Source organism: Alexandromys fortis, unplaced genomic scaffold (assembly GCF_014885135.2).
Source record: "Alexandromys fortis isolate MF-2015 unplaced genomic scaffold, M_Fortis_MF-2015_v1.1 scaffold_197, whole genome shotgun sequence".
In the NCBI taxonomy this organism is placed as follows: domain Eukaryota; kingdom Metazoa; phylum Chordata; class Mammalia; order Rodentia; family Cricetidae; genus Alexandromys; species Alexandromys fortis.
Genome location: NW_026068072.1, coordinates 1,937,432 through 1,958,305, shown reverse-complemented (window position 1 = coordinate 1,958,305; position 20,874 = coordinate 1,937,432). Strand labels below are relative to the sequence as shown.

The 20,874-nt window shown below is 53.7% G+C and overlaps 1 protein-coding gene across 3 annotated transcripts in view; it reads right to left on the bottom strand.

Moving 5' to 3' along the window:
• Positions 1-20,874, bottom strand: part of Kiaa1671 (KIAA1671 ortholog) — a 135,357-nt gene that overhangs the window by 32,239 nt on the left and 82,244 nt on the right. Inside the window, exon 1 of one of the 3 annotated variants that reach the window (XM_050121059.1) lies at positions 12,124-13,396. The exons of the other annotated variants lie outside the window; for them this stretch is intronic. Coding sequence (XP_049977016.1) covers positions 12,124-12,405 — 282 coding nt within the window. The 5' untranslated portion in view covers positions 12,406-13,396. Of the gene's footprint in view, positions 1-12,123; positions 13,397-20,874 lie in introns of those variants that run through there. 3 annotated transcript variants of the gene reach the window in all.

Here is a 20,874-nt window from a genome sequence, read left to right as displayed (position 1 = left end):
GGATGAATTCTCACACTGTATTGTTTTTTCTTAAATCTGTGAAACAAGACACTGGCATTGAGATAGGTGTCTCATCCAATCTGTGGGTCAATTTCGGTAGTGCAGCCATTTTTACAATATTACTTCTGCTGGTCCAGAAGCATGCAGCTCTTCTATCATTTAGTATTGTATTTGATTTCCCTTTTCAGTCCTGTGAAGTGTTCATTGTAGGGGCCTTTCTCTTCTTCAATTAGGTGTATTCCTACATAATGAATTTCTGGAGTTATTTTGTCTTTCTCTGAGAGTACACTGTTGGTAGACTTGAAGCCTACTGCTTGTTTTAATTGATTTTGCATCCTGTTAACTTTAGTGTGTTTGTTAGGTAGGAGAGTTTTCGACCAGATTCTGTAGAACATCCAGTAGGTGGCGAGGAATAAGGTCTGGGCCTGTCCAAAGCCTTGGGTCTCTAGGGCTAGAGAGAGCTGCCAGGGACCCTCTGCTTAAACCCCTCGTGCCTCCCAAAGCCCTGCCTGATGGAGGGATGGCTGGCAGTGTATTGTGGGGTTTCCACTTCCTGCTTCCTCTTTCCACTCTGAAAAGATTCTCTAAGGGGCATCTTAGTCTGGGCTTGGTGGGGAGGAATAGGTGGGACGTGGAGGGCCCCTCTCTTTTCCAACCCTTCAACCCCATGCTCCTCACATCCTACATGGTGGACACTGTAGGCCTCAGAACCTGTTTCCCCAGGAGGAGCCCAGACATCTGCGAAGCTGTGACTTCTCGCCCTCCTCGCCAATGGCCTGTGTCTACCCAACAGGACTGTCCCTCTTCCTCAGCAATCTGCCTGTGTGGAGTTCTGAAGTCATCAGCTAAGCGATCACAGCATGGAAGCACATTCATTTAAAGACAGCTCCACAGCGGCCTGGCAGCCGTGAGGGGGTGTGGCAGCTGCTCACACACCTCAGCTGAGCAGCAGACAGTCGGGGAATGTCACAGCTCAGTTCACATTCTCCTTTTCTTTTTATCCAGTCTATGGCCCTAGCCCCGTGTTGGTGCCACCACACCCAGGATGGAACTCTCTTCTCAGTCAATCCTCTGTGGAAGCCCCTCCCAGACACCCCTTGGGTATGCTTCACAAAAGTCCCCAACTGTTCTTAGTCCACCAACCACATTTCCAGGAGGAAAGCACAATTCCTCTGAACCCCAGTCCTGCACAGGACAATCTGAGACTTCATTCATTCATTCACTATCATTTTCTAAGTGATACCACAGGAGCGGCCAACACTTCTCCAAACTGCTCTGTGATCCACCGAAAACAGCCGAAAGTCAGGTGTGGTTACGCTGATGAGTGCCTGTCATCTTAGCTCCTGGAAGGCAGGGGCAGGAGGATCATCACAAGTTTGGGACGAGCCTGGTCTGCATAGCGAGCTGCAGATCAACTCAAAGAAATAAGTAAGGAATTTCCAGACAGAAATGTAAGAAGGGACTGAAGCTGCTGTGACCAGAGCAGGGGTAAGGCCATTGTACCCTGTTTGTTCTTTCGCTCACTCGGCTCCAGACTGTTTGTTGATGGGCTGTTTGTGGCAGGGATAGCGGCACCTCCTGCACCTACGTCACCTGTGACCAGTCTCCTTCCCTGATGGAACTCCGGGGCCTCAAACCACGCTGTGGCCTTATCAAATCTGCGGCCTTATCAAAACGCATGGCCTCAAACCATGTGGCCTAAAACCAGAGCATTCCCCTTTCAGAAATGGGAGCACCTGCATCTGGAGGTCTTGCTACACAGGCATATTCTGAGACCCTGCCAGCACTTTACACTGTGTTCTGTGGGGCTCTAAGAGGCCCTATCTGCTCCCATCCCTCCCCTAAAGAGCTCATCTCTCCTCCTGAGCACAGAAGTATAAGCCCAGACACATCTGCCATCACTCTGCCCCAGCTGGGTATAGGAATTCTATTGTTTAACTGCCCTGCTGCCCTTCCTCATAGGCATGGCTGGAAGAGCACTGTAAACACACTCTGATCATCAGACAGTCAGGGAGGAATGGAAGGGGGTAGAGAACAGGTGGTCCTTGCTCTTCCCCTGGCCCAGATGCTGAGAGTGGGTCATTCTGCTGGTTAAAGAGTACTTTTTTAAGGAGGTTGAGCCTTGAAATGCCAGGGGCCTCTGTCCTGTGTGTTGTTGTCAAGGTGTGTGTGGAGAGCCTTGCAAAGGCCGAGAGAAGTGCAAGCCCAGAGCCTGAGAGAGGGGTGCAGGGTAGGGGTCCGTGGGAGTGACACCTGGCTCTCAGCATTCATACACGCTAGGTCCATGCTGGCAGCTCAAACTAAGGTTGCCTTTACAGATGGGGAAACTGAGGCTTGCTCAGAATCTGGCTCAAGCTCGTAGACAAGGAGAGTAGGGGATTGGACCCTGAGCTGGCTCACTGAAGATACTTCAATGCCCACCCCACGAGCACCCAGCTACAGATGGGAAAATGAGCCCCAGAAACAGCACTCTGGCAGGGAAAAGGGTGGATTCAAGATGGTTCCACTTAGCAGCACTTCTCACTGCTTCCCAAGGCAGCAAGTGTGTTTCAGTTCCTCACAGAGCAGAGCACAGGGCTGTCCCAGCAGGAGCTCCACAGTGGCCCGCTATGCTGAAATGGCCAGACATGACAATGCAGGAGGCCCCCCAGTCCATCATGGAAGAATTCCTGCCTAAGTTCCACCTGGAGCAGTGCTTGCTCTGGCTCCTTGGGGGCTCCCTTAAAATCTTTATGGATAATAAAACCATCTACTCATTACCATGTGGGCCACTCTTCAAACCCAGCACCAGAGGTTCCAGAACCTTCCTGGCTCTTCCTACCAGGATGCCTGGTGAGGGTGGAGAAAGCAGCTGCCTCAACGTGGTCCCTGAATCCACTCAGTTCTCTCTCCATAGTAAAAGGCAAACATCTTGAAGCAAAGACTAGGTTCCCAGATACGGAGCAGATGCAGCTCTGGAGCTGCCCAGAAGCCCTGTGGAAGAGTTGGTAGGAGGTGTGGAAGCTGCCAGGGAGTCACTCACAAAGGCAGATGTTTGCATGTGAAGCCCCAAAGCCCAAAAGTGAGGTCTCGTGGAGTGTTAACGGCATTTGTAATTTTGGGGTTGGGCTTGCCAGCCTCCTGTGAGACATGAAGGGGACACGTCATAAAGAGACTAGCGATAAAAGCCACACTCACTGCTGTGTGACTTTTGGTTAAGTCTCCCGCTCTCTTTGGGCTCTGGAACCAGCATGTCATTATCATGACAGAGCCATGAGGTTGAACATCATGGCTCTACTTATAGGTGGAGAAAATTACTTTTCCAGAGAGACTCACCCCAAATGATACTAGGAATCAGGTTCTTTAGAATAAAAGTCAGGCTGTTCCCAAGTTCATGGAAAAAAAAGCTATGCCCTCAAACTGAGGCCATGGGGCCAGCCAGAGCCAAGCAGGGCCTGGAACCCTCATCTGCCAGCTCCTACGAGGGACTCTGCAGGTCCGCAACGATGGTTCTCAAAGAGGTCATTTTCCCCTTCCAGGCCTGGTAATGTCTGGGAAAACAGGTGGCTGCCAAAATTGGGGGTAAGAGCTGGGTAAGAGCACACTCCGTAGTCCCAAAGCTTAGGAAGCTGAGGCAGAAGGATTACTATGAGGTCAAGGCCAGCCTGGGCTACAGAGAACATAAGACCCTGAGGTTAGATGGATATGCCACCAGCATTTGGTAGATAGAGACCCTGAATCCCAGTCAGCATGCAACGTGCAGGACACCCCAAGATCAGAATCATCTAGCCCCAGTGTGAGCAGCCCCACATGTCAAACCTGGGCAGGAGGGAGCCTCTGAGGAAAGGCACATGAGACCCTCGATCCACCCAGACCATTGGGTGAAGGGGACAGAGGAGCCTGCACAGGTGGACTGAAAACTATGTAACTCTGGGAGTCACCCTTTCTGGGCCTCGATTTAATCATCTGTAAAATGAGGCCAACAAGATTTTTATCCACCTGTGACGGCCAATAGTGATGGTCAGCATGTCAGAATCCCAAGTCATCTAAGGGACACATCTCTGGATGTTTCTGTGGGGGTCTTCTAGACTGGTTTCCTGAGGAGTGAAGGTCTATCTTAACTGTGGGGGGTACACTCCATGGGCTGTGGGGTCCCCGACTGAACAAAAAGGAAAAAGGGACCGAAGAACCGGCAACCATCTCTGCTCCCTGACTTGGGGGAGTGTGAGCAGCTGCCTCTTGCTCCTGCCACCGTGCTTCTCACCACGACGGACTGCACCCTCCCTCCAGCTGTGAGGCTGAAGAAATAATTCCTTCCTTAATTTGCTTGGGTCAGGGATTTTGCTACAACTTTGAGAACAGTTACTAAGATGCCACCTCATGGGGCCACTGTAAGGGTCTAAGGGTCATCCACTTAAATCACGGTCAGCTGAGACACCACAGTTAGGACATCTCCCCACCTGTTAAATCACTTCAGCCTCCGGCTCCACCTCTTAGACAGACAGACATGGTACATGGCAGCCCAGCCTCATGCAGTCTGTAGGGCTAACTCTGTGGAGAGCCACTGGGTCAGCTGAAAACGACGTGACTGAGAAGCGCAAACTGTCCAGTCTGCCTGTCACTGCGGCCCCAATGGAGCAAGAGGACTCATATAGTATCTATGGGGACACCAGCAGCACCACTGCCATCCTCCAAGTTGTGCTAAGTGCATCTCAAGGAAACTGAGGCAGACCTGCCCATAGTAACAAAGTCAGGATCAAACAGAACTGAGCGAAAGGAGAACCAGGCCTTGAACCCAATTTAACTGGTTCTACCTGTACCCCGTTTTCTCTCAACCAGGAAAGTCAGCAGGAAACACCAGATCAGTGCTTATAAAACAAAAACACTTCTACATTTCTTCACAAACTTTGTTTCCTTTCCTCCTTTTTTTTTTCTTTTGAGGCAGTGTCTCAGGTATCCCAGGCTAGCCCCAAATTCATTATAGCCAAGAATGACTGAACCCATGTAAGTGCTGGGATGACAGGCACATGACACCACACCCAGTTTGTGCAGTGCTGGGGATCGAACTCAGGGTTTGGAGCATATCTAGACAAGCACACTCAAGCCACTGAGCCACATCCCAGCCCAGACTCAACAACTCCGATTCCTTGTAACATCCGCTGCAGCATCTTCCTTTCTAGGGGCAGGCCAGAGGGGCAGGAGACTGCTGCTGGGGACAAGCCACTCCCCTAAGGAGAGTGTGGTGCCTCCCACATATGTGATGGATGCATGGGTGAAGCAGGATGATGAGCACTTTGGACCCAAGCAATGCACTGGCCCAAGCAGCAGGTCACTGCTAACTCTAAAAGCACAGTTCAGTAGGGGCACAGCCTTCTTCACAAGCAAGAACCCAAGAGCTAAGAAACATATCCATGGGACTAAAAGGATGGCTCAGTAGTTAAGAGTACTGATGCTCTTCCAGAAGACCTGGGTTCAATTCCCAGCACCCACATGACAGCTTACAACTGTCTGTAACTCCTGTTCCAGGGGATCCGACACCCTCATACAGACATAACTGCAGAAAAACACCAATCTATATAAAATAAATATTTTTTTAAAAAGAAAGGCATCCACTAAAATGGACCCTGGGTAGGTCCCTTGGCCATTCCTAGGGCTTAAGTGAAAAGTTTGTATCTGTTGCTTGTACCTGACAAATAACCTCAACAACTGTTTCCAGACCTACGGATCAAGGAGGACATGAGTTTGATGATTGACTACCTCAGGGTTTCTCTCGAGGTTGGAGTCCAGCTTTGGCCAAGGTAAAGTCTTACCTGCAGCCCAGGAACCTACTTTCAGGCACACTGTCCCAGCCTTGGAAGAGCCAGCTTCCTAGTGGCAGATGACCAGAGGTTTCCAATCCCTGCCCTGTGGGTCTCTCTGTAAGGTTGTTCCAGGATTCTCAGGGCATGGCAGACCTTCTGCAGGCTAACTGCTCCAAGACAAAGGGTGGGGCTGGGGGGCTGGGAGTGTACAGGAGCTCCTCTCAGCCTTGATGTGGGTGTTACAGACCTAGCGTGGAACCCCTGGGCTGCCCGGCCACTGTCTGCCAGTGTTTGGCTACACTGTGACTATACAGAAGGGACAGCCGTGACAGCAGCAACCCTTTCTGGAAGCCCCACTACATGCAGTGCCAAGCATGCGCAACCTCCATGTATGTCACCTCAAACACAGCTTCAGAGGGAGGTGGGGGCCCCATTTCACACGAGAGGAAAGTGGGGCACAGAGAAACCATGGAAGCTACCTACTTCTTCGGCAGGAGGCAGAACCAGGATTCAGCGCCCAGATCCCAGTTCCCCGGCACTGCAGGGCTGGCTGTCCCACCCGAGGTAGATGGGAAGCTCCTAGGAGCCCAGTGACTGAACGGTGTGTTTGTTACCTAAGAGAGGGACCTCAGCGAGGGCCTGTCACAGCCAATGGTTTCAGACTGTCATGGAGGGTCTGTGTACAAAGTGGTTCACTCACCTCACACTCAGGAGGCAGACAGCCTGGGCCATATAACCTTTAATCACCTGCTCCCAGGGACACGACTCTGACAGCCAGTTCATGTCCCCTAAAAGTCCCACAACCTCCCAGCGCTGTGCCACCAGCTGGGGATCAAGGGCATGCGTTCAGATTCAATACCTACCAGTACCATTGTTAAAAATTAGATTAGAAATTTAAATTAAATTATTCGAGAGATAATCCCTTGCTTTTGCTGTTCCTCCTGACTCCCCCGAGAGTCCTGACGACAGGTCTGGCTCTCCACATTCGCACTGCTGAATGCAGGGATTGTACACAGTAGGCCAGCACTCTACCAACTGCTAAAATCCTAACCTTTGTTTTGGCTCTTTGAAGCAGGGTCTCATGTAGAACAGGTTAGCCTTGAGTTCCTTATATAGCCAAGGGTAAACTTGAACTCCTGATCCTCCTACCTCCTGTGTAGCAGGATTAACAGTGTGAGACACCATGACTGGAAATCTATGATCAGCTTGTCATCATTTACATCTGTGTGTACTGTGAAAATATTACAGAACAGAACGTTTTCCAGCCAGTGTCCAGTGGCCGTGGCTCCAGGACACTGGAGTGATCACACCATGGGAATGGGCAATGTGCTTCAGACCAAGGCACACAGCACTGAAACCAACCTGGCCACCGAGCCACTGAGCCCATGAGCCACTTCATGCTGCCCAAACACAAGGCTCCCTAGACAGGAACATTCCAGACTTCCTTCCTGATATGCCTAGCTTCCTGCAGAGGAAGCAACAGGCTTTGTCTGAATAAAACATCTGTGGAGTTGTTGAAGGAGGAAGTGGGAGCCCCAGGGACCTCGGACACAGGCTACCCCAAGCCCCAAATGGGAGGCCCAAGTGTCCAGACAGGTGGTAGGTAAAGGGGCTCGCAGACCAGGGTCCAGCACCTGGGCGCTAACAGTGCTCACTAGAGCCATGAGGACCCATGAGGACCCATGAGGACCGGTCCATTTCTTTAAGGCCGGGGTTTGTTTGGGAGAGGAAAGGGGGAAAAGACAGGAAGGAAGCAGCTCAGAAGCCAAGCAGAGGGAGAGTGGACTTCGCCTTGTTTTCTCACTTGTTCCTGTGTTTTCCACATGGAAAATGAACACACCCCACTTTGGGGGCAGGGAGATCAGCAGAGGCCCGCCAAGCAGCTCCCAGGGGAGCAGCCAAGTCCTTTGTCTACCCCCAGTGTAACTCCAGAGGCACCTGCTCTGGGGCCCAGCCTTGGGCCCCTCTGGATCCACAAAAGGACCATTGTTCTCTAACAAATGACATCATTCTGCCACCAGGACGGGTGAAAAGAGACCTGAGGTTGGGAGGGGCCAAGCCAGAAGAAAACTGTCTGTCTTGCCCGCCCATGGACAAGTGACATCATGCCAGCCCTGGGGTGCAGCTGGAAGCTGGGATACCTGGCAGGGGGCTCTGGGTGGGCCATGGAAGGAGAGGGAGGAGGGGTACATGGCTGAATGGGTACCTCTGCAGGGCCAGTACCCAAGAGAACTGCAAACGCCATGACAGTAGATGCTCAAGAGATGCAATGTGCCTGTACCTGGTACACAGAAGGCACTCAATAGAAGATGCCATAACCATGCTGGGAACACAGTAGGTGCTTAATAAGTAAATAACTAGTTCTGTTCTCATCCAACATTCCACAGAGGCCCACGGTGATGACTGCACTTTCTGGTCCCACACCCTCACCAGCACTCTCAAGTCTTTGTGGCCAGGCCCTGTCTATCTCCTTGTCGTCCTGGTGATCCTGTCCCACCCTGTTACAGCCGCCCTGGCCTTCTGTGGCTCCTGCCTCGGGTCTCCTTGGCACACTGGACATTACCTCACGACTTCTTAGCGGTCCTGCTGTCCCCTAGAGCCCCTTGTAACTTTTTTTTAGAGCCAGAATAATGAGAGAGTTCACCCAGTCCCTAGCTTGCTTGTTTCCTGTAGCCCTGGGGGGCAGAGACCACTCAGGTAGCGCCTGGCCCTGAGGAGTAGGATCTTCTCTGGCCCCTGCTCGCCTGCCTCTCTCCCAGGACAGACCCCAGACTAGCCACGTCCTAAGGCCCAGTCACTCATTCTCCTTGGGCCTTGGTTTACTCTAGGGCCGAAGCAAGAACTGAGGGTGGAACGGAAGCAGGGTCAGACCACAGGGCAATAAGTCATAGCTTCCTGGGCCAGGTGAGGCAGGGGGATGACCTGGCCCTCGGGCTGCTGGATTGACTGTACTGGACAGGGAAGGGCCTGTTGTGGTGGCTAGGACAATGGCCCCAGGGAGACATGTGTGTCTATCCTACACAACACTTGGAGCCTCATTCAGAAATAAAGGTTTCCACAGATCGAGGCAGGGTCACCCTGGGTTATCCGGGTGGCCTGGAAGTGTCCTAACTGACGGGATGGCACCACAGCCTTCAGCCTTCAGCAAAGGTGGCAGGGTCCAGACCTATAGGCGCCTCCCTAGAGAAGTACTCCAGGAAGGGCTGGCTCTGCACTGAGATGTGGGCAGAGGGGCCGTCTCCACGCCATCCATGGTGCAAACACTGCACCAACTTCCGTGTGCATCTTACCTGAGCATCTCAGATTTTGGTACCCATGAGGGTTCCGGAAGCCATCCTGATAGCTAGGAAGGGATGGCGTGTACAGCAGGGATTCTTAAAGTAGGAGGTGGGCTCAACCCACCCACAGACAAGTCACAGGGTAACCCAGGTCACAGATGGGAAGAGTGAGGAAGTAAGGGCTGTGTGACCTGGCTAAGGTCATTAGTCAGCCCCTGGGGGTCTACTTCAGCTGTGTGCAGCATGCACAGGTCTCCTAGCCAGCCCCCTCCACCACAGACCACACACACACACATCACAGATACAGCACACACAAACACATCACACCTACCCACACATATTACAGACACACACCACATACACACACACAAACACACCATACATCACAGACACAGCACACACACACCACAGACACACACACATACATCACAGACACACACACATCACAGATACAGCACACACAAACACATCACACCCCCACACACATATCATAGACACACACTACATACACACACACAAACACACCATACATATACATCAGACACACACCACACACACAGACACACACACCACATACACATACATCACAGACACACATCACATACACCACCCACACACAAACACACCATACATATACATTGCAGACATACTACACACACCACAGACACACACATCACAGATACACACACCACACATCACAGACACATACATCACACATCACAGATACACACACAGACACACAGACACACACACATATGCTTCTGGCTTTTCCTCCTCATGTCCAGGCTTCCTGAGACTGACACTGTTTCTGCTTCTGTGTCCCCCAAATCCCCATTCTGTCCCTCCCACCCCCACTTCTCTGGGCTTCTAACATCTGCAGCCTCCTTTCCCTGGCACAGTGACCCTTCGTGCCTCCCGGGGCCTGGACAAAGTATTGTTTTATTTTCCTCCTTTCTTATCTGGGACAGGTAGAAGCCAGCTAGCAATCAAAGACTTCAAGGCTAGCTGGGGGATATTTCCAGTCAATCTGTGGCAGATCCTCCAGCAAACACAGCCCGAGGCCCTTTTCTGGCTGCACAGAGCTGAGGAAGATGATTGAGATAAAACCTGTAGGAGGAGGACCAATGCCCAAAGCCCCACCCCTCCTGACTACAAGCTCTGAGGCTTCAGGAAGCACCCACCCATAAGACAAATATTTAAGTGAAGTCCTGAGTGAAAGGGGTGTGTGTGTGTGGCAGATTCTCCACTTGGAAGCCTCTGAAGGCAGTTTGGGAGAAAGGACTTGGTTGTCACACACATGAGCCGTGTAGAGCCCAGGTGTCACACCCACGGTTTCAGTGTGCCTTGCCCACCCAGCATCCCTTTCTCAAAGGTGAGAAGGAAGGAAAGGAGGGCAGAGGCGCCCAAGGTCAGCATCTGGGAGGAGGTGGGCTGGGATCCCCTCAGCACACAGTAGGACACCTTGGCACCCAACAGATTTACAAGTGCTTACCCACTGTGCACCAGCAGGCTGCTGGTGACTCACTCTGTCTCAGAGCAAGGGCAGGCTCCCCTCACTGGACAGAGGGAAACTAAGATCTAAGAATGGGTTGAACCAGCCATGCCTGCCACACAGCAGAGGCCAAGCATCAGTGGGAGGGACCAGGAAGCCCACACTAATTCAGCCGCTGGGGTCCTCTGTGACAGTGAGGGGCCTGAACTCTGTATCAGTCACTCATCACTTGTGTGGCCACCAGGGAGGCTGGCTTGCCACTGTATGAGCATGCTCCACAGGCATGCTGTGAGATTTGGGGCAATATCCAAAGTTACTTAGTACCCGAAGGATTGGGACAGAGGGCAGGGAACAGAGCCAGTGTCCCCAGAGAGAATCCTGGGGAGCAGGGCACAGAGGAATAGACAGGGTCAGAGGGAAACAAAGAAGGAAAAACTGAGACATAGAGAAAGAAAGCAATTATCTTCCTTCCTTCTGTCAAGTGGCACCTTTCAGAGGATGGGTGGGGCTCTGTCTTATGAACTCAAGACCTGAAAGAGTGCAGACCCCATACAAGGAAGCGCCCATGACCAGCCTCCTGCATGGCTTCTGGCCTGGGTGAGCCCCTGCCTAGTTTCTCTGTGCCTCAGATCAGTGGAGGAGAGTTGAATCCCTGCAGCTCTGGGGCAGTTGTGAACTCTGGGGGACCTCACTGTGAGGAGGGTCTGCTCAGGGTTCCCTCGCCCAACACGGGTCCCGTCGTGGCCACTGGTTCTGGAGACACAAGGAGCTAGCTGAGCCCCGTGCCTGGCCTCATACGCTCCCGAGAACTGGGTCAGCTGAGCCCAGGGCAGAGGCCAGCTCTCTGAAGACACAAGGCCCTCCAGCTAAGTTCAATCCCGGCTAGTGACGTGATGAGTGTCCCCAAAGTTATCACAGATCCAAGAGACCTCTTATCTCCCAGCCAGACCTCCCTCACCTTGCTGCACACGCCATGCCGATACCCTTCCTTCCCTAGGCCTGCCTGATGCCACCTGCTCAGCTTCCATTTCCCAGGTCTCATGGGCTTTAAAGGAGACAGCATGGAACCCGGTAGCTGGGTCTGAGCACTGCACCCTCACCAAGCCTGAGCCCCCAGGCCAGCAGGACAAACCACCTGCCATCTGTCCCCCTAAGGCTCTTCCCCCTCAGAAATCACTCAAGATCTCACTTTTGTTCAATGGCAAACAGACAACAGCCAAGACCACTTGGTCACCCTGGGAGGGCATGGGGAGAGAGCTAGAGCAGGTGTCAAGTAAGCTTGCCTAAAAATAGAGATGTGAGCATGTGCTGTGGGGGCTGCAGTGTCCCCAAGCAGCCCTGCTCACAGACAAGAAGCCTTGAGTTGATTTCCCATTAGCAACAAGGAGGGGGTGTTGCACCTCCTGGGCAGCCAACCCAGCCTTCTACTTCCCATCAGTGTCCCGGGGCCACTCTCACTGACAGGGAAGAAGTCCTTTCCTGCCTGCTGCTGCAAGTCAGCCCCTCCCAGGAGTCCAAGAGGACCTTCCCAGGGTAGCCCTGCTATTTTAAACCACACACATCCCCAGCTTACAAGATCGGGGGCTTCGGAGTCCTGCTGTCTCTTTCTGAGGGATGAGAACCTCTGTTGGCTGCGAACGGAGAAGCGACGGAAGGATTCTCGACTCCGAGAGGCCAGGTGTCGGAAAGAGGAGGTGCGCTTGAATGGGGTGCGGCCAGCATTCTCCCCACTCCGCTCGGTGCCCACCGTGGCTGTCACAACGTGCAGGGCCTCTTGAAAGGATCGTCTCACCGTGCCCACCCACTGAGTCATGTGTGACTGGGCCACTGAGAGTTTGTCACCCAGGTAATCCATGAGGCCAGCCTGGAGGAGGGGGCAGGCAGAGGCAGTCAGGAGGCCAGCGCTGCCAGGGTCCTGGTCCCTCTGTCAGTGGTGGCCGTCCTTGGGAAGAAGTTCTGGGCTTCCACAGAAAACCCGGTAAACCCGGCAGAGCACGTCAGCCCCAGTAAAGTAAACATGGCCCAACAAGCATCCCCGGTCACAAAAAAAAAAAAAAAAAAAAAAAACGGGGACAGTGACAAGTCAGCAACGGGTCACCAGCAAGAGCATCAAGTCAGCCAATCAGGATGACCAGTTCTAGTCGCCAGGGCCAACGCTGCTGGATTCAAGGAGCAGGTGGCTATAAGGAGCAGGGCAAGGGGGCAGGCACCCCAAACTCACTTCCCTCCACGAAGGTAGACCTCTCACGCACACCTGGGAGCCGCCATCCACGCAGACTGCCTGTCCCAGGCAGGTTCTTCTCACCTGAACCGGGCGGATCTACAGTCCTCAAGTCAGACTTAACCCGAAGCTGAATCTGATGGCCGGCAGGCAGCACACTCACTTCCGGAGGGAGGCAGCCTCCCGGCCTGGGTCCCCTGGCCCAGCAGCCCAGAATGACATCAGCCCTGTCTTGGCGAGGGGCGTGCGAACCAAGAATGCAGGAGGGGCCTCCGGAGGTGGCTGCCTGGGAGCCGGCGTCAGCCCGTTTTTGGTTTTCTTTTCCCCCCTCTAAGTCTCAACTCGCTCGCTCGCTGTCCCTCGGGGACTTCATGTGCCAGACTGCCTACCCACCGCAGTCGGCACTGTGCAGAAATGCTGCCGCTGGGCGTGTGGCTGTGTGCAAATGAGTGTGCGCGCATGTGGGGGCCTGTGCGTAGGAGGCGCGCTGCCCCAGGGAAGTGGAGGGGTGCTGGATCTGGCTTGTGCCTCTGGGGCTTCAGGTGGAGTCTGAGGACCTGTGGCTGGCTGTTGATCTGTCTCCCTCTCCTGGTAGCCTTCTGCTTCCTCTCCCTGCGTCTGACTACACTTGCTGAGCTCCAGGATAAACTCCCTCCACAAGCCCCTCCCCTCTTATCCCCTCAGCTGCCCCTGCTGCCTCTCCTGGAGGGCAAGGAAGCAGAGAACTGGCCCTGAGTTCCCCCAAAAGGGTGGATCTGGGTCTGAGGTGCCTGCAATTTGGTACAGGCAGGGTTTCCATGGCAACTTGGGGGCATAGCATCTGCCCCTTCCCCACACTGGGCACAGAGTCACGGGGATGATTCATGTGCTCAAGGAATCACATGAGCTCACAGGGTTTAACCCTTAAGGGATGGAGCATGGTTGGGGGGGGGGGGCAGTGATAAAACAGAAGAGGGTGAAGACTGAACAGCGAGGGGCATCAGTGCAGTGGGATTCTGACCTTCCCGTCAGGATCTACACCCCTCTCTGTCCCTTCTACAGGTGAGGAAATGCCAGCTCCGAGAGATGGATTCACTTGTCGGAGGTCACACAGCAAGAAGATTATCAAGATTTGCTTGGAATGGCTCCCTCTGCGCCCCTGTGTGCAGATCTGACCCAAACCTAGCCCACTATGAGGGCTCAAAAATTTTGACTTTTCAAATGCCAGGCCAAATTCAAGGTTGAAATCACATCAGCTCAACTGCCTGGTGCGATCTCCGCGCCACCCCTCGCTCTGTCCTGAGTAAATATTTGCTCTCTAGACGCCAGCCTTGCCAACATAAGTTTATCTCAAAGGCCTCTCTGACGGCGTGTGCAGACTGAAGGTCTAGAAACCCACATTCCCCTTCATCCAGCTTCCTGCTCCTCGTGCCAAGCCTCTGCGGCCCGGCATCTCTCATTCATTCAGTAGTGAGATTGAGTGCGCCTCCCCTGGCCCAGGCACATGGCCATGTGGTATTATGGAGGGTCACAGGGACCTACCATGGCTACATCTCCTAAACCTGATGACTCTTCAAAACTCTTCTTCAAGGGGTGACTGAGGCCCAGAGAGCTGAGGCACATACAGGCTGTGTGTGGTCGCCGGCCTCTCGGAGGATCCCTGGGGATTCCCGCTTATCCTTACACTGGGAGTACCCCTCCCACAGTCTATCAGGGCAGATCCCCAGGCTCAGCACAGTGAGGATGGCTCTCCTGGTGGCTCTGGGGCACACATGTTGGATGCTCAGGTGGAGTCATAGGCCCACAGGGAAGAGACCAGGGTTCCATGCTAGCACATGGCCGGCCACTGGATGGAGACAGGTACCCATCCCCAGTCAGAACCCTGGCCAACTTTCTGATCAGAATCTCTCTCATGAAGACACAAGCTTAGCTATTCAGCCAAGCTGCCCTCAGTTTCCTAGCCCTGAATACAAGACATGCAAAAGGTCCTGAGTTAGCCAGGATCCGGTGCACAAACTGCGGGATGAAGAGAGGTTGGCTCACAGCAGAGGGAGGGCCTCTGACCGAGGTGAGACTATGTGTCCAGCAGGTAAGATGGCGCCCAGCCTGCATTTCTGCATGCAGATGAGGAAACATCCCAGAGGAGGCCAGTCCCCACCTCTATCTGTGCCTGGCTCCACACCCCTAAAGGCTGCCGCATCTACAGCCGGGACTTCTGGTCTCCACAAGGAATTCACCGCAAACCCCTGCCTCTCCAGGTACCTAGAGATATGTAGGGACAGAAGGGGACAGATTGTGGCTGCCCACAGTTCATGAAGGACACCGTGTAAGATATCAGCTAAGGAGAACACACAGCCGCTGGATGCTACAAATTAGTCCTCCCTGGCTGTCCTGGAACTCGCCCTGTAGACCAAGCTGGCCTTGAACTCACAGAGATCCACCTGCCTCTGCCTCCTGAGTGCTGGTATCAAAGATGTGTGCCACCACCGCCCGGCTGTCACAAAGTGTTCAAGTAGGAACAAGAAGTCGGGTGCTCAACTAAGAGAGGTGGATGGGCTGGGGGCTGGGGGCTGGGGGTTGAGGCTGCTGAGGTGTCCAGATCCAAGGGTGGAGGAGGGCTCCGTCATACTGACCTTACCTTTTCCTGTACTGATTCTCTTTCTTCATGGGATTTTGCTTTTTTTTTTTTAATATGCTCATTTAAAATATCATTTATCTTGTTCTGTTGTTTCCTGGCCTCACCAGCCTTACCCCAGCCCTCCACACTGGATTAGCTAAATCAAGTTTTGAACGGCCACTAGTTTTAGTCATGTGCCCCTGAACAAGTAACTGAATCTCTCTGATTTCTTTCACAGAAGAAACCACCGAGCGTATGCTTGTCATGGATGTGGTGGTTGGCTCTCTTCCTGCCCCTGCTTCTAGAGGATGGACTTGGCCTTCTGCCCATGATCCCAGGTATGCCATCCCTAGAACACTGTCTGACTCAGAGCTGTACACAGGGGCTCACCCCAATGACCAGCCAGAGGAGAACTCAAAACCCAGGCTCCCTCTATGTAAGCAGTCTAAGCTAGCCACACTGGGGGCAGGTCTCAGCAGATACCTCTGTGTCCTCACTTCTGTCCCTGCTCCAGTCTACGGCCCGGCCTCCTCCACGCTTCACCGGAGAGTTAGCCACCAGCATATAGATCCCTACCTGTTTCTGCATACACACAGCAGGCCAAGAGTGCTCTGCCATCATCATCACTGTCCCCTGAGCGCCAGCCATGGCCCAAACACCAGAGCACCCTGTCCCATACCACGTATCACGCCACCAGCAGGTAACGGTACCACTGTAACACAACACCGTGCGACACCGTGGTGTTAAGTCATTGCATCATCATACACACCACCATGTTGCCTCGCTGTCACACCTCACAGATGGACAGTGCAGGGCAAGGGGAAGTGGCATGACCGGCCAGTGTCTGCCACATGGCACAGGGAACACAGCAGACCCCAGCATCCAGCCTCCTCCAGAGACAGAAGCAGAAGACAGTGGGGAGCCAGATGCCTGCTGCTCTCTCTGGCTTCCAGTGGCACCACGTGCTCCAGGAGCGGGGCTATAAAAAGCGTCACTCCTGAATCTGGGGCAGCACAGGCGTGCCCCCAGAGGGCTGCTTCTGCAAATGCTATTCTCTCCAGGAAACTCTGGGGACACCGCAGGCATCCTGAAAGCAAACCTTCCTTGCACAAGGAATCTGCAGAACAGGGAGCTGTGCGGACCCAGAAGGGACTGAGGGTGCCAACCACAGAGTGAGGTGGGAGAGAGAGCCCACAGGTCTCAAGAAGGGACCTTTCATTGCCATTCATTCATTCATTCATTCATTCAACAAACATTCCCTGAACAGTTAGTTATTCCACATACATCGAGCAGACACGGAGCAGCTCAACCTGTCTCTCGGGATCTGAGTAGTCAAGGAAAAGGGGCCCCCACAGGCCACCTCAAGCCTGGGCAGCACCGCTCCTTCCCAAATCTGGCTCAAGCACACACCCTCAAGATTTCCTTGTTTAATAGAAGAAAATGCCAAAAGGAACAGCAGATGTGCCCGTGACCCAAGAGCCAGGGGCTGATGCAGAACTAGGGACAGAAATAGAGATGCCGAGCCCAATGAGAAGCACACCGCTGAGCGAAGAGGAGAGGCTACAGTGAGGGGGAGGGAAATCCGGGAGGGGTTCAGATGGATGAATAGGAGTGCTTCCGGTACTGAATGGGAACTGGCCAGCAAGTGCGGCCATATTTCAGTCTTGACTCTGGGAGGCTCACACACTACATCCATCCATCCCTTCCTAGAGTTAAAGCCGCCTTCTCTTCTCCCTCCTAGACTTGCTCTGTCTCGGTCTGTCTACCCAGGAGGTCTCACTTATCTCTCCTCACCCAGGCTAAGGAAGTGGACTATTACTATTACGGTGCTGATAAGAAAGCTGTAAAGACTTTCTCAAGGGTGTTCATGGGCTGGGAGCTGCCTCTCACCTCAGTTAACCCTCAGAGCAAAGGCGCTGAGTGGGTGGGTGAGTCTTTCCCAGCCAAGCAGGGCAGTGAGGTGAGGAGAGAGAGCTGTCAATGGTCACACTGCCCATCCCATCCCCCAACCCACCCTTACCCACCCACCCCCACTCCTGTCCAGCTAACAGCCTAGAGACGAATCCCCAGGTCCACCCAAGGAAGGTGCATGAAGCCGGGGAAGACCCAGTTTCCCTCCTCTCGGATGAAGCTTTGTGTAGGCCTAACCCATAACTCGGAGTCTCCTCCAGGCCAGCTCACTTATGCTCAGTCCCTGTTCCCTCAGGAGAGGCTGTGAGGATGTGTGACTTGCTCAGGAGGATCCTTGCCAATATAAGTCAGCACCACATAAAACAGCAACGGAGGAGAGGGGAATCAGCCTTGGACCCCAACACTCAGGGAGTGGAGGCAAGAGGATCAGGACTTCAGAGTCAACCTTGGTTACATGGGGAGTTTGAGGCCAGCCTGGGCTAATGCGATGGGGCTAAGCAAACCCAGAGGGCTTGGCCTAACACATAGCAAGCCCTCCCGGAGGTGGGGGTTTCCAAGAGATTGTCACTAGTCTAGTCTCAGCTCATCATCTTGTTCAAAGACCTCCCGAGACCCTAGACAACCCTAGACACCATCTCAGAGACAGGCCCATGGGCACAGCTGTCCTGGGCCCATGGACAATGCATTGGATGACTTCTCCATGTGGCAGGTGCCTGTGGCACAACTTTGATGACCTATGAAAGGTCATCTCCTTTCACCCACCATCTCCTCCTTGCTGTGGACACACGGGACAAGCCTCCATCTTGGGACACACCACACGGTCCATGCCCTTTCTCTTCCATATGTCTGTCATGTTGTTCCCCCTGCCTGGGGCATCCTTCCACCCCTTCACTCCTGGTCCAAGATCAGCATGTGCTGTCTAGACACCCCTCCTCTGAGAAGCCTCCCTTAAACCATGACTCAGTTTACCGACTAGTTGCTGAGTTCAGTTGGGCTGCATGTGGCTCACCCAGCACCCTCACAGACCCTCCCCCATGCCAACCCCAGGAACAGCTAAGGACTGGGCCAACACACAGAGCCCCCAGCATCCCTAGGCCAGTTTCCATAGCAACAGGAAAAGAATTCTGATAAGGGGGAACTGCAGCATCTTGGCCTCCACCTTCAAGTCCACCCAAGTTATTTATAACCAAGCTGAGCACGTGGCCACTTCCTCGTGTTGATTTATTCACGTTCTCCAGCCGTCATTTCGGAGGCACGCTGTTAATTAACTTGAGCGAGGGAGGGGATCACCCAGAAAGGAGAGCTTTCGAGAAACAAGCAGAGGCGTGCACCATCAGGCTCGGGTGGGAAGCAGCATTTCCCCTCTCTGGATTGCTGGGGTGTGGCCTTGCTGTGGGGAGGCTCCCTCACTGGGGAGCCCAGCACAGATGAGGGCTTTAAACGCAGCCCACCTGCCCGGCGCCCTGAGCCACACTAACGCCTGTCCTCCGTGAGCTGCACACCAGCCTTCTGTACACCCGCAACAGGATGTCTGGGTTTTAAGTCAGTGAAGAAGGACGCACAGGCAGGACTGGGGGAGACACCTGGCCCCTGGGGATGGCACTGATTTCTGAGCTGTGAGTTCGCCACACTTAGCTGAGCTCCTCCAGAGTAGCTCCCTAAGATCTCAGGGTCACAGTGAAGGCAATGGGGTTAGAAGAAGCTGGACAGATAGATGTGGCCGGGTGACCCTGGGTGCAGAACCCACTGACTGGCAGCGCAGATGGCTGCAGCTGTGACAGCAGCTCGCTGCAGTAGGTGTGACCAGCCCCGTTCTCACCAGCCTTCCCAGCAGATCTGCCTGTCTGCTTCGCTGTCACATAACACCTGAGGCCGGGAGGCTTGCAGGGAAACGGAGATCACAGTCCACCAGTCCAGAGCAGGGAGCTGGCATTGCTGGTGGCTGGCGCTGGGACTGGGGTTCACGAAGGAACACTGTGCTCCCATGGGGGGTGGGGCATCTCTTCCCTGCCCCATACTTTTGTTTTCTGCCCAAGTTACAGGAAATCACAGCACAGCCCCAGGGGGCAGACAGAGGGTGCTCAGTGGAATCAGGAAATAGTGAGGAAACCACACCAGCTTTTTGTGGGTGCCTGCAGCCACAGGACCCTCATGCTACAATGCGAAGAGAAATGGCTGGACCCCAGGGCACACCCTCTTCTACCCCATTATCTGGTTACCGGATCTGTACAGACCTGGCTCTGCCTCAAGAGATCCTCAAACCGAGTGCCCTGCCTGGCTCGCAGAGCTACCACTGGCCCTCCGGTGGTAGCTCTTTGCTGCGTGGCGTGGTGTAAGTGGCCTGCCTTCTCTGTGTGCTTGTGCTCAGTAAAGAGAATAAAAATGACCTCTCACCTTATGTGAGAAAAACACTTGTGTGAACCACACAGATGAGAAAATGAGCAGGGAGTGGAGGCTGGAGGATGCCCATTTGGTGGCCAATCTGAGTATGAGACCTTAGTAGTAGCCACAGCTCAATTGACAAGGAGGTAATGGCCACTCTGGTGCCCGGTACCCAACACCAACATTTTATCATGTCTCCCCTGGCCTTGCCGCTCTCCTGATAGCCAGCAGGAAAGCCCCTGCCTCCTCATAGCTGCTGAGGACGTTCTCTTATGCCAGGTTTCTATAGCGCTCCCCTCCTCTGAGCCACCCTCTCCCCAAAACACACACACACACACACACACACACACACACACGCACGCACGCACTAATCCAGAAGCCGCACTGGGCCATAGCCTATCACATTCTAGTAGAATCCTAGCAGCCAAAATACAAGCCCTTCCAGAACCCCCCATACCTCAGGGCAAAGTGAGCTGTCAATTCCCCCACTACTGGGACCCTCAGCCCCCTATCTACTGCAACTCCCCACGGGTTTACAACCATCTTGCTCCCAAGTCTGAGATTCCCGACCCACCTAATCAGAGAATTTGACCCCAGGCTTCGCAACCCCAGGACATGCCTTCACCTGCCTGTATGCACCCTGTGAGGGCGTACTAGCAGGTGGGATGTGCAGTGTCTGTGGACAGAATGAAGCAATGAAGCCTGGGGTGAGAACGGAAGGGAGGGATCATCGGATCTCTTGTCACACCCCACCCCTGCCGGCTCTGACTCCCACTGTCATCCAGGAGGCCACCCTGGCAGTCCCCCAGGATTCCCAAAGCACGCTTTCTGGCAATTGTTTTAATCTGCCATAACCCTCTGGCTCCCAGGTCCTGGCCAGGGGCGCCTGAGCAGCCTGACGGGCAGGCAATGGGGAAAAAGCCTCCCTCCTGGCACAGCCCTCACGGTGCACCAAATCTTCCTATGATGACTGGAACCTTGGCAGCCATTTGGGGGCCGTGCTGTTGTGAGGAAATAGGAAACCGGGAAGAGCCCAGGTTGATCCACTGATGCGGGACTTAAGATTATCTCTGGAAAGTGCCAGATGGAGACTATTTTGGGCTTGTAAGTCACATGTAGCTTTCCACAGCCTTTTAAAGATGTAAAACTCATCTTTAGTTCACAGGCCATATCTGGCCAACACGGCCCTACGCACGTTCTCACCAGGTGATTTA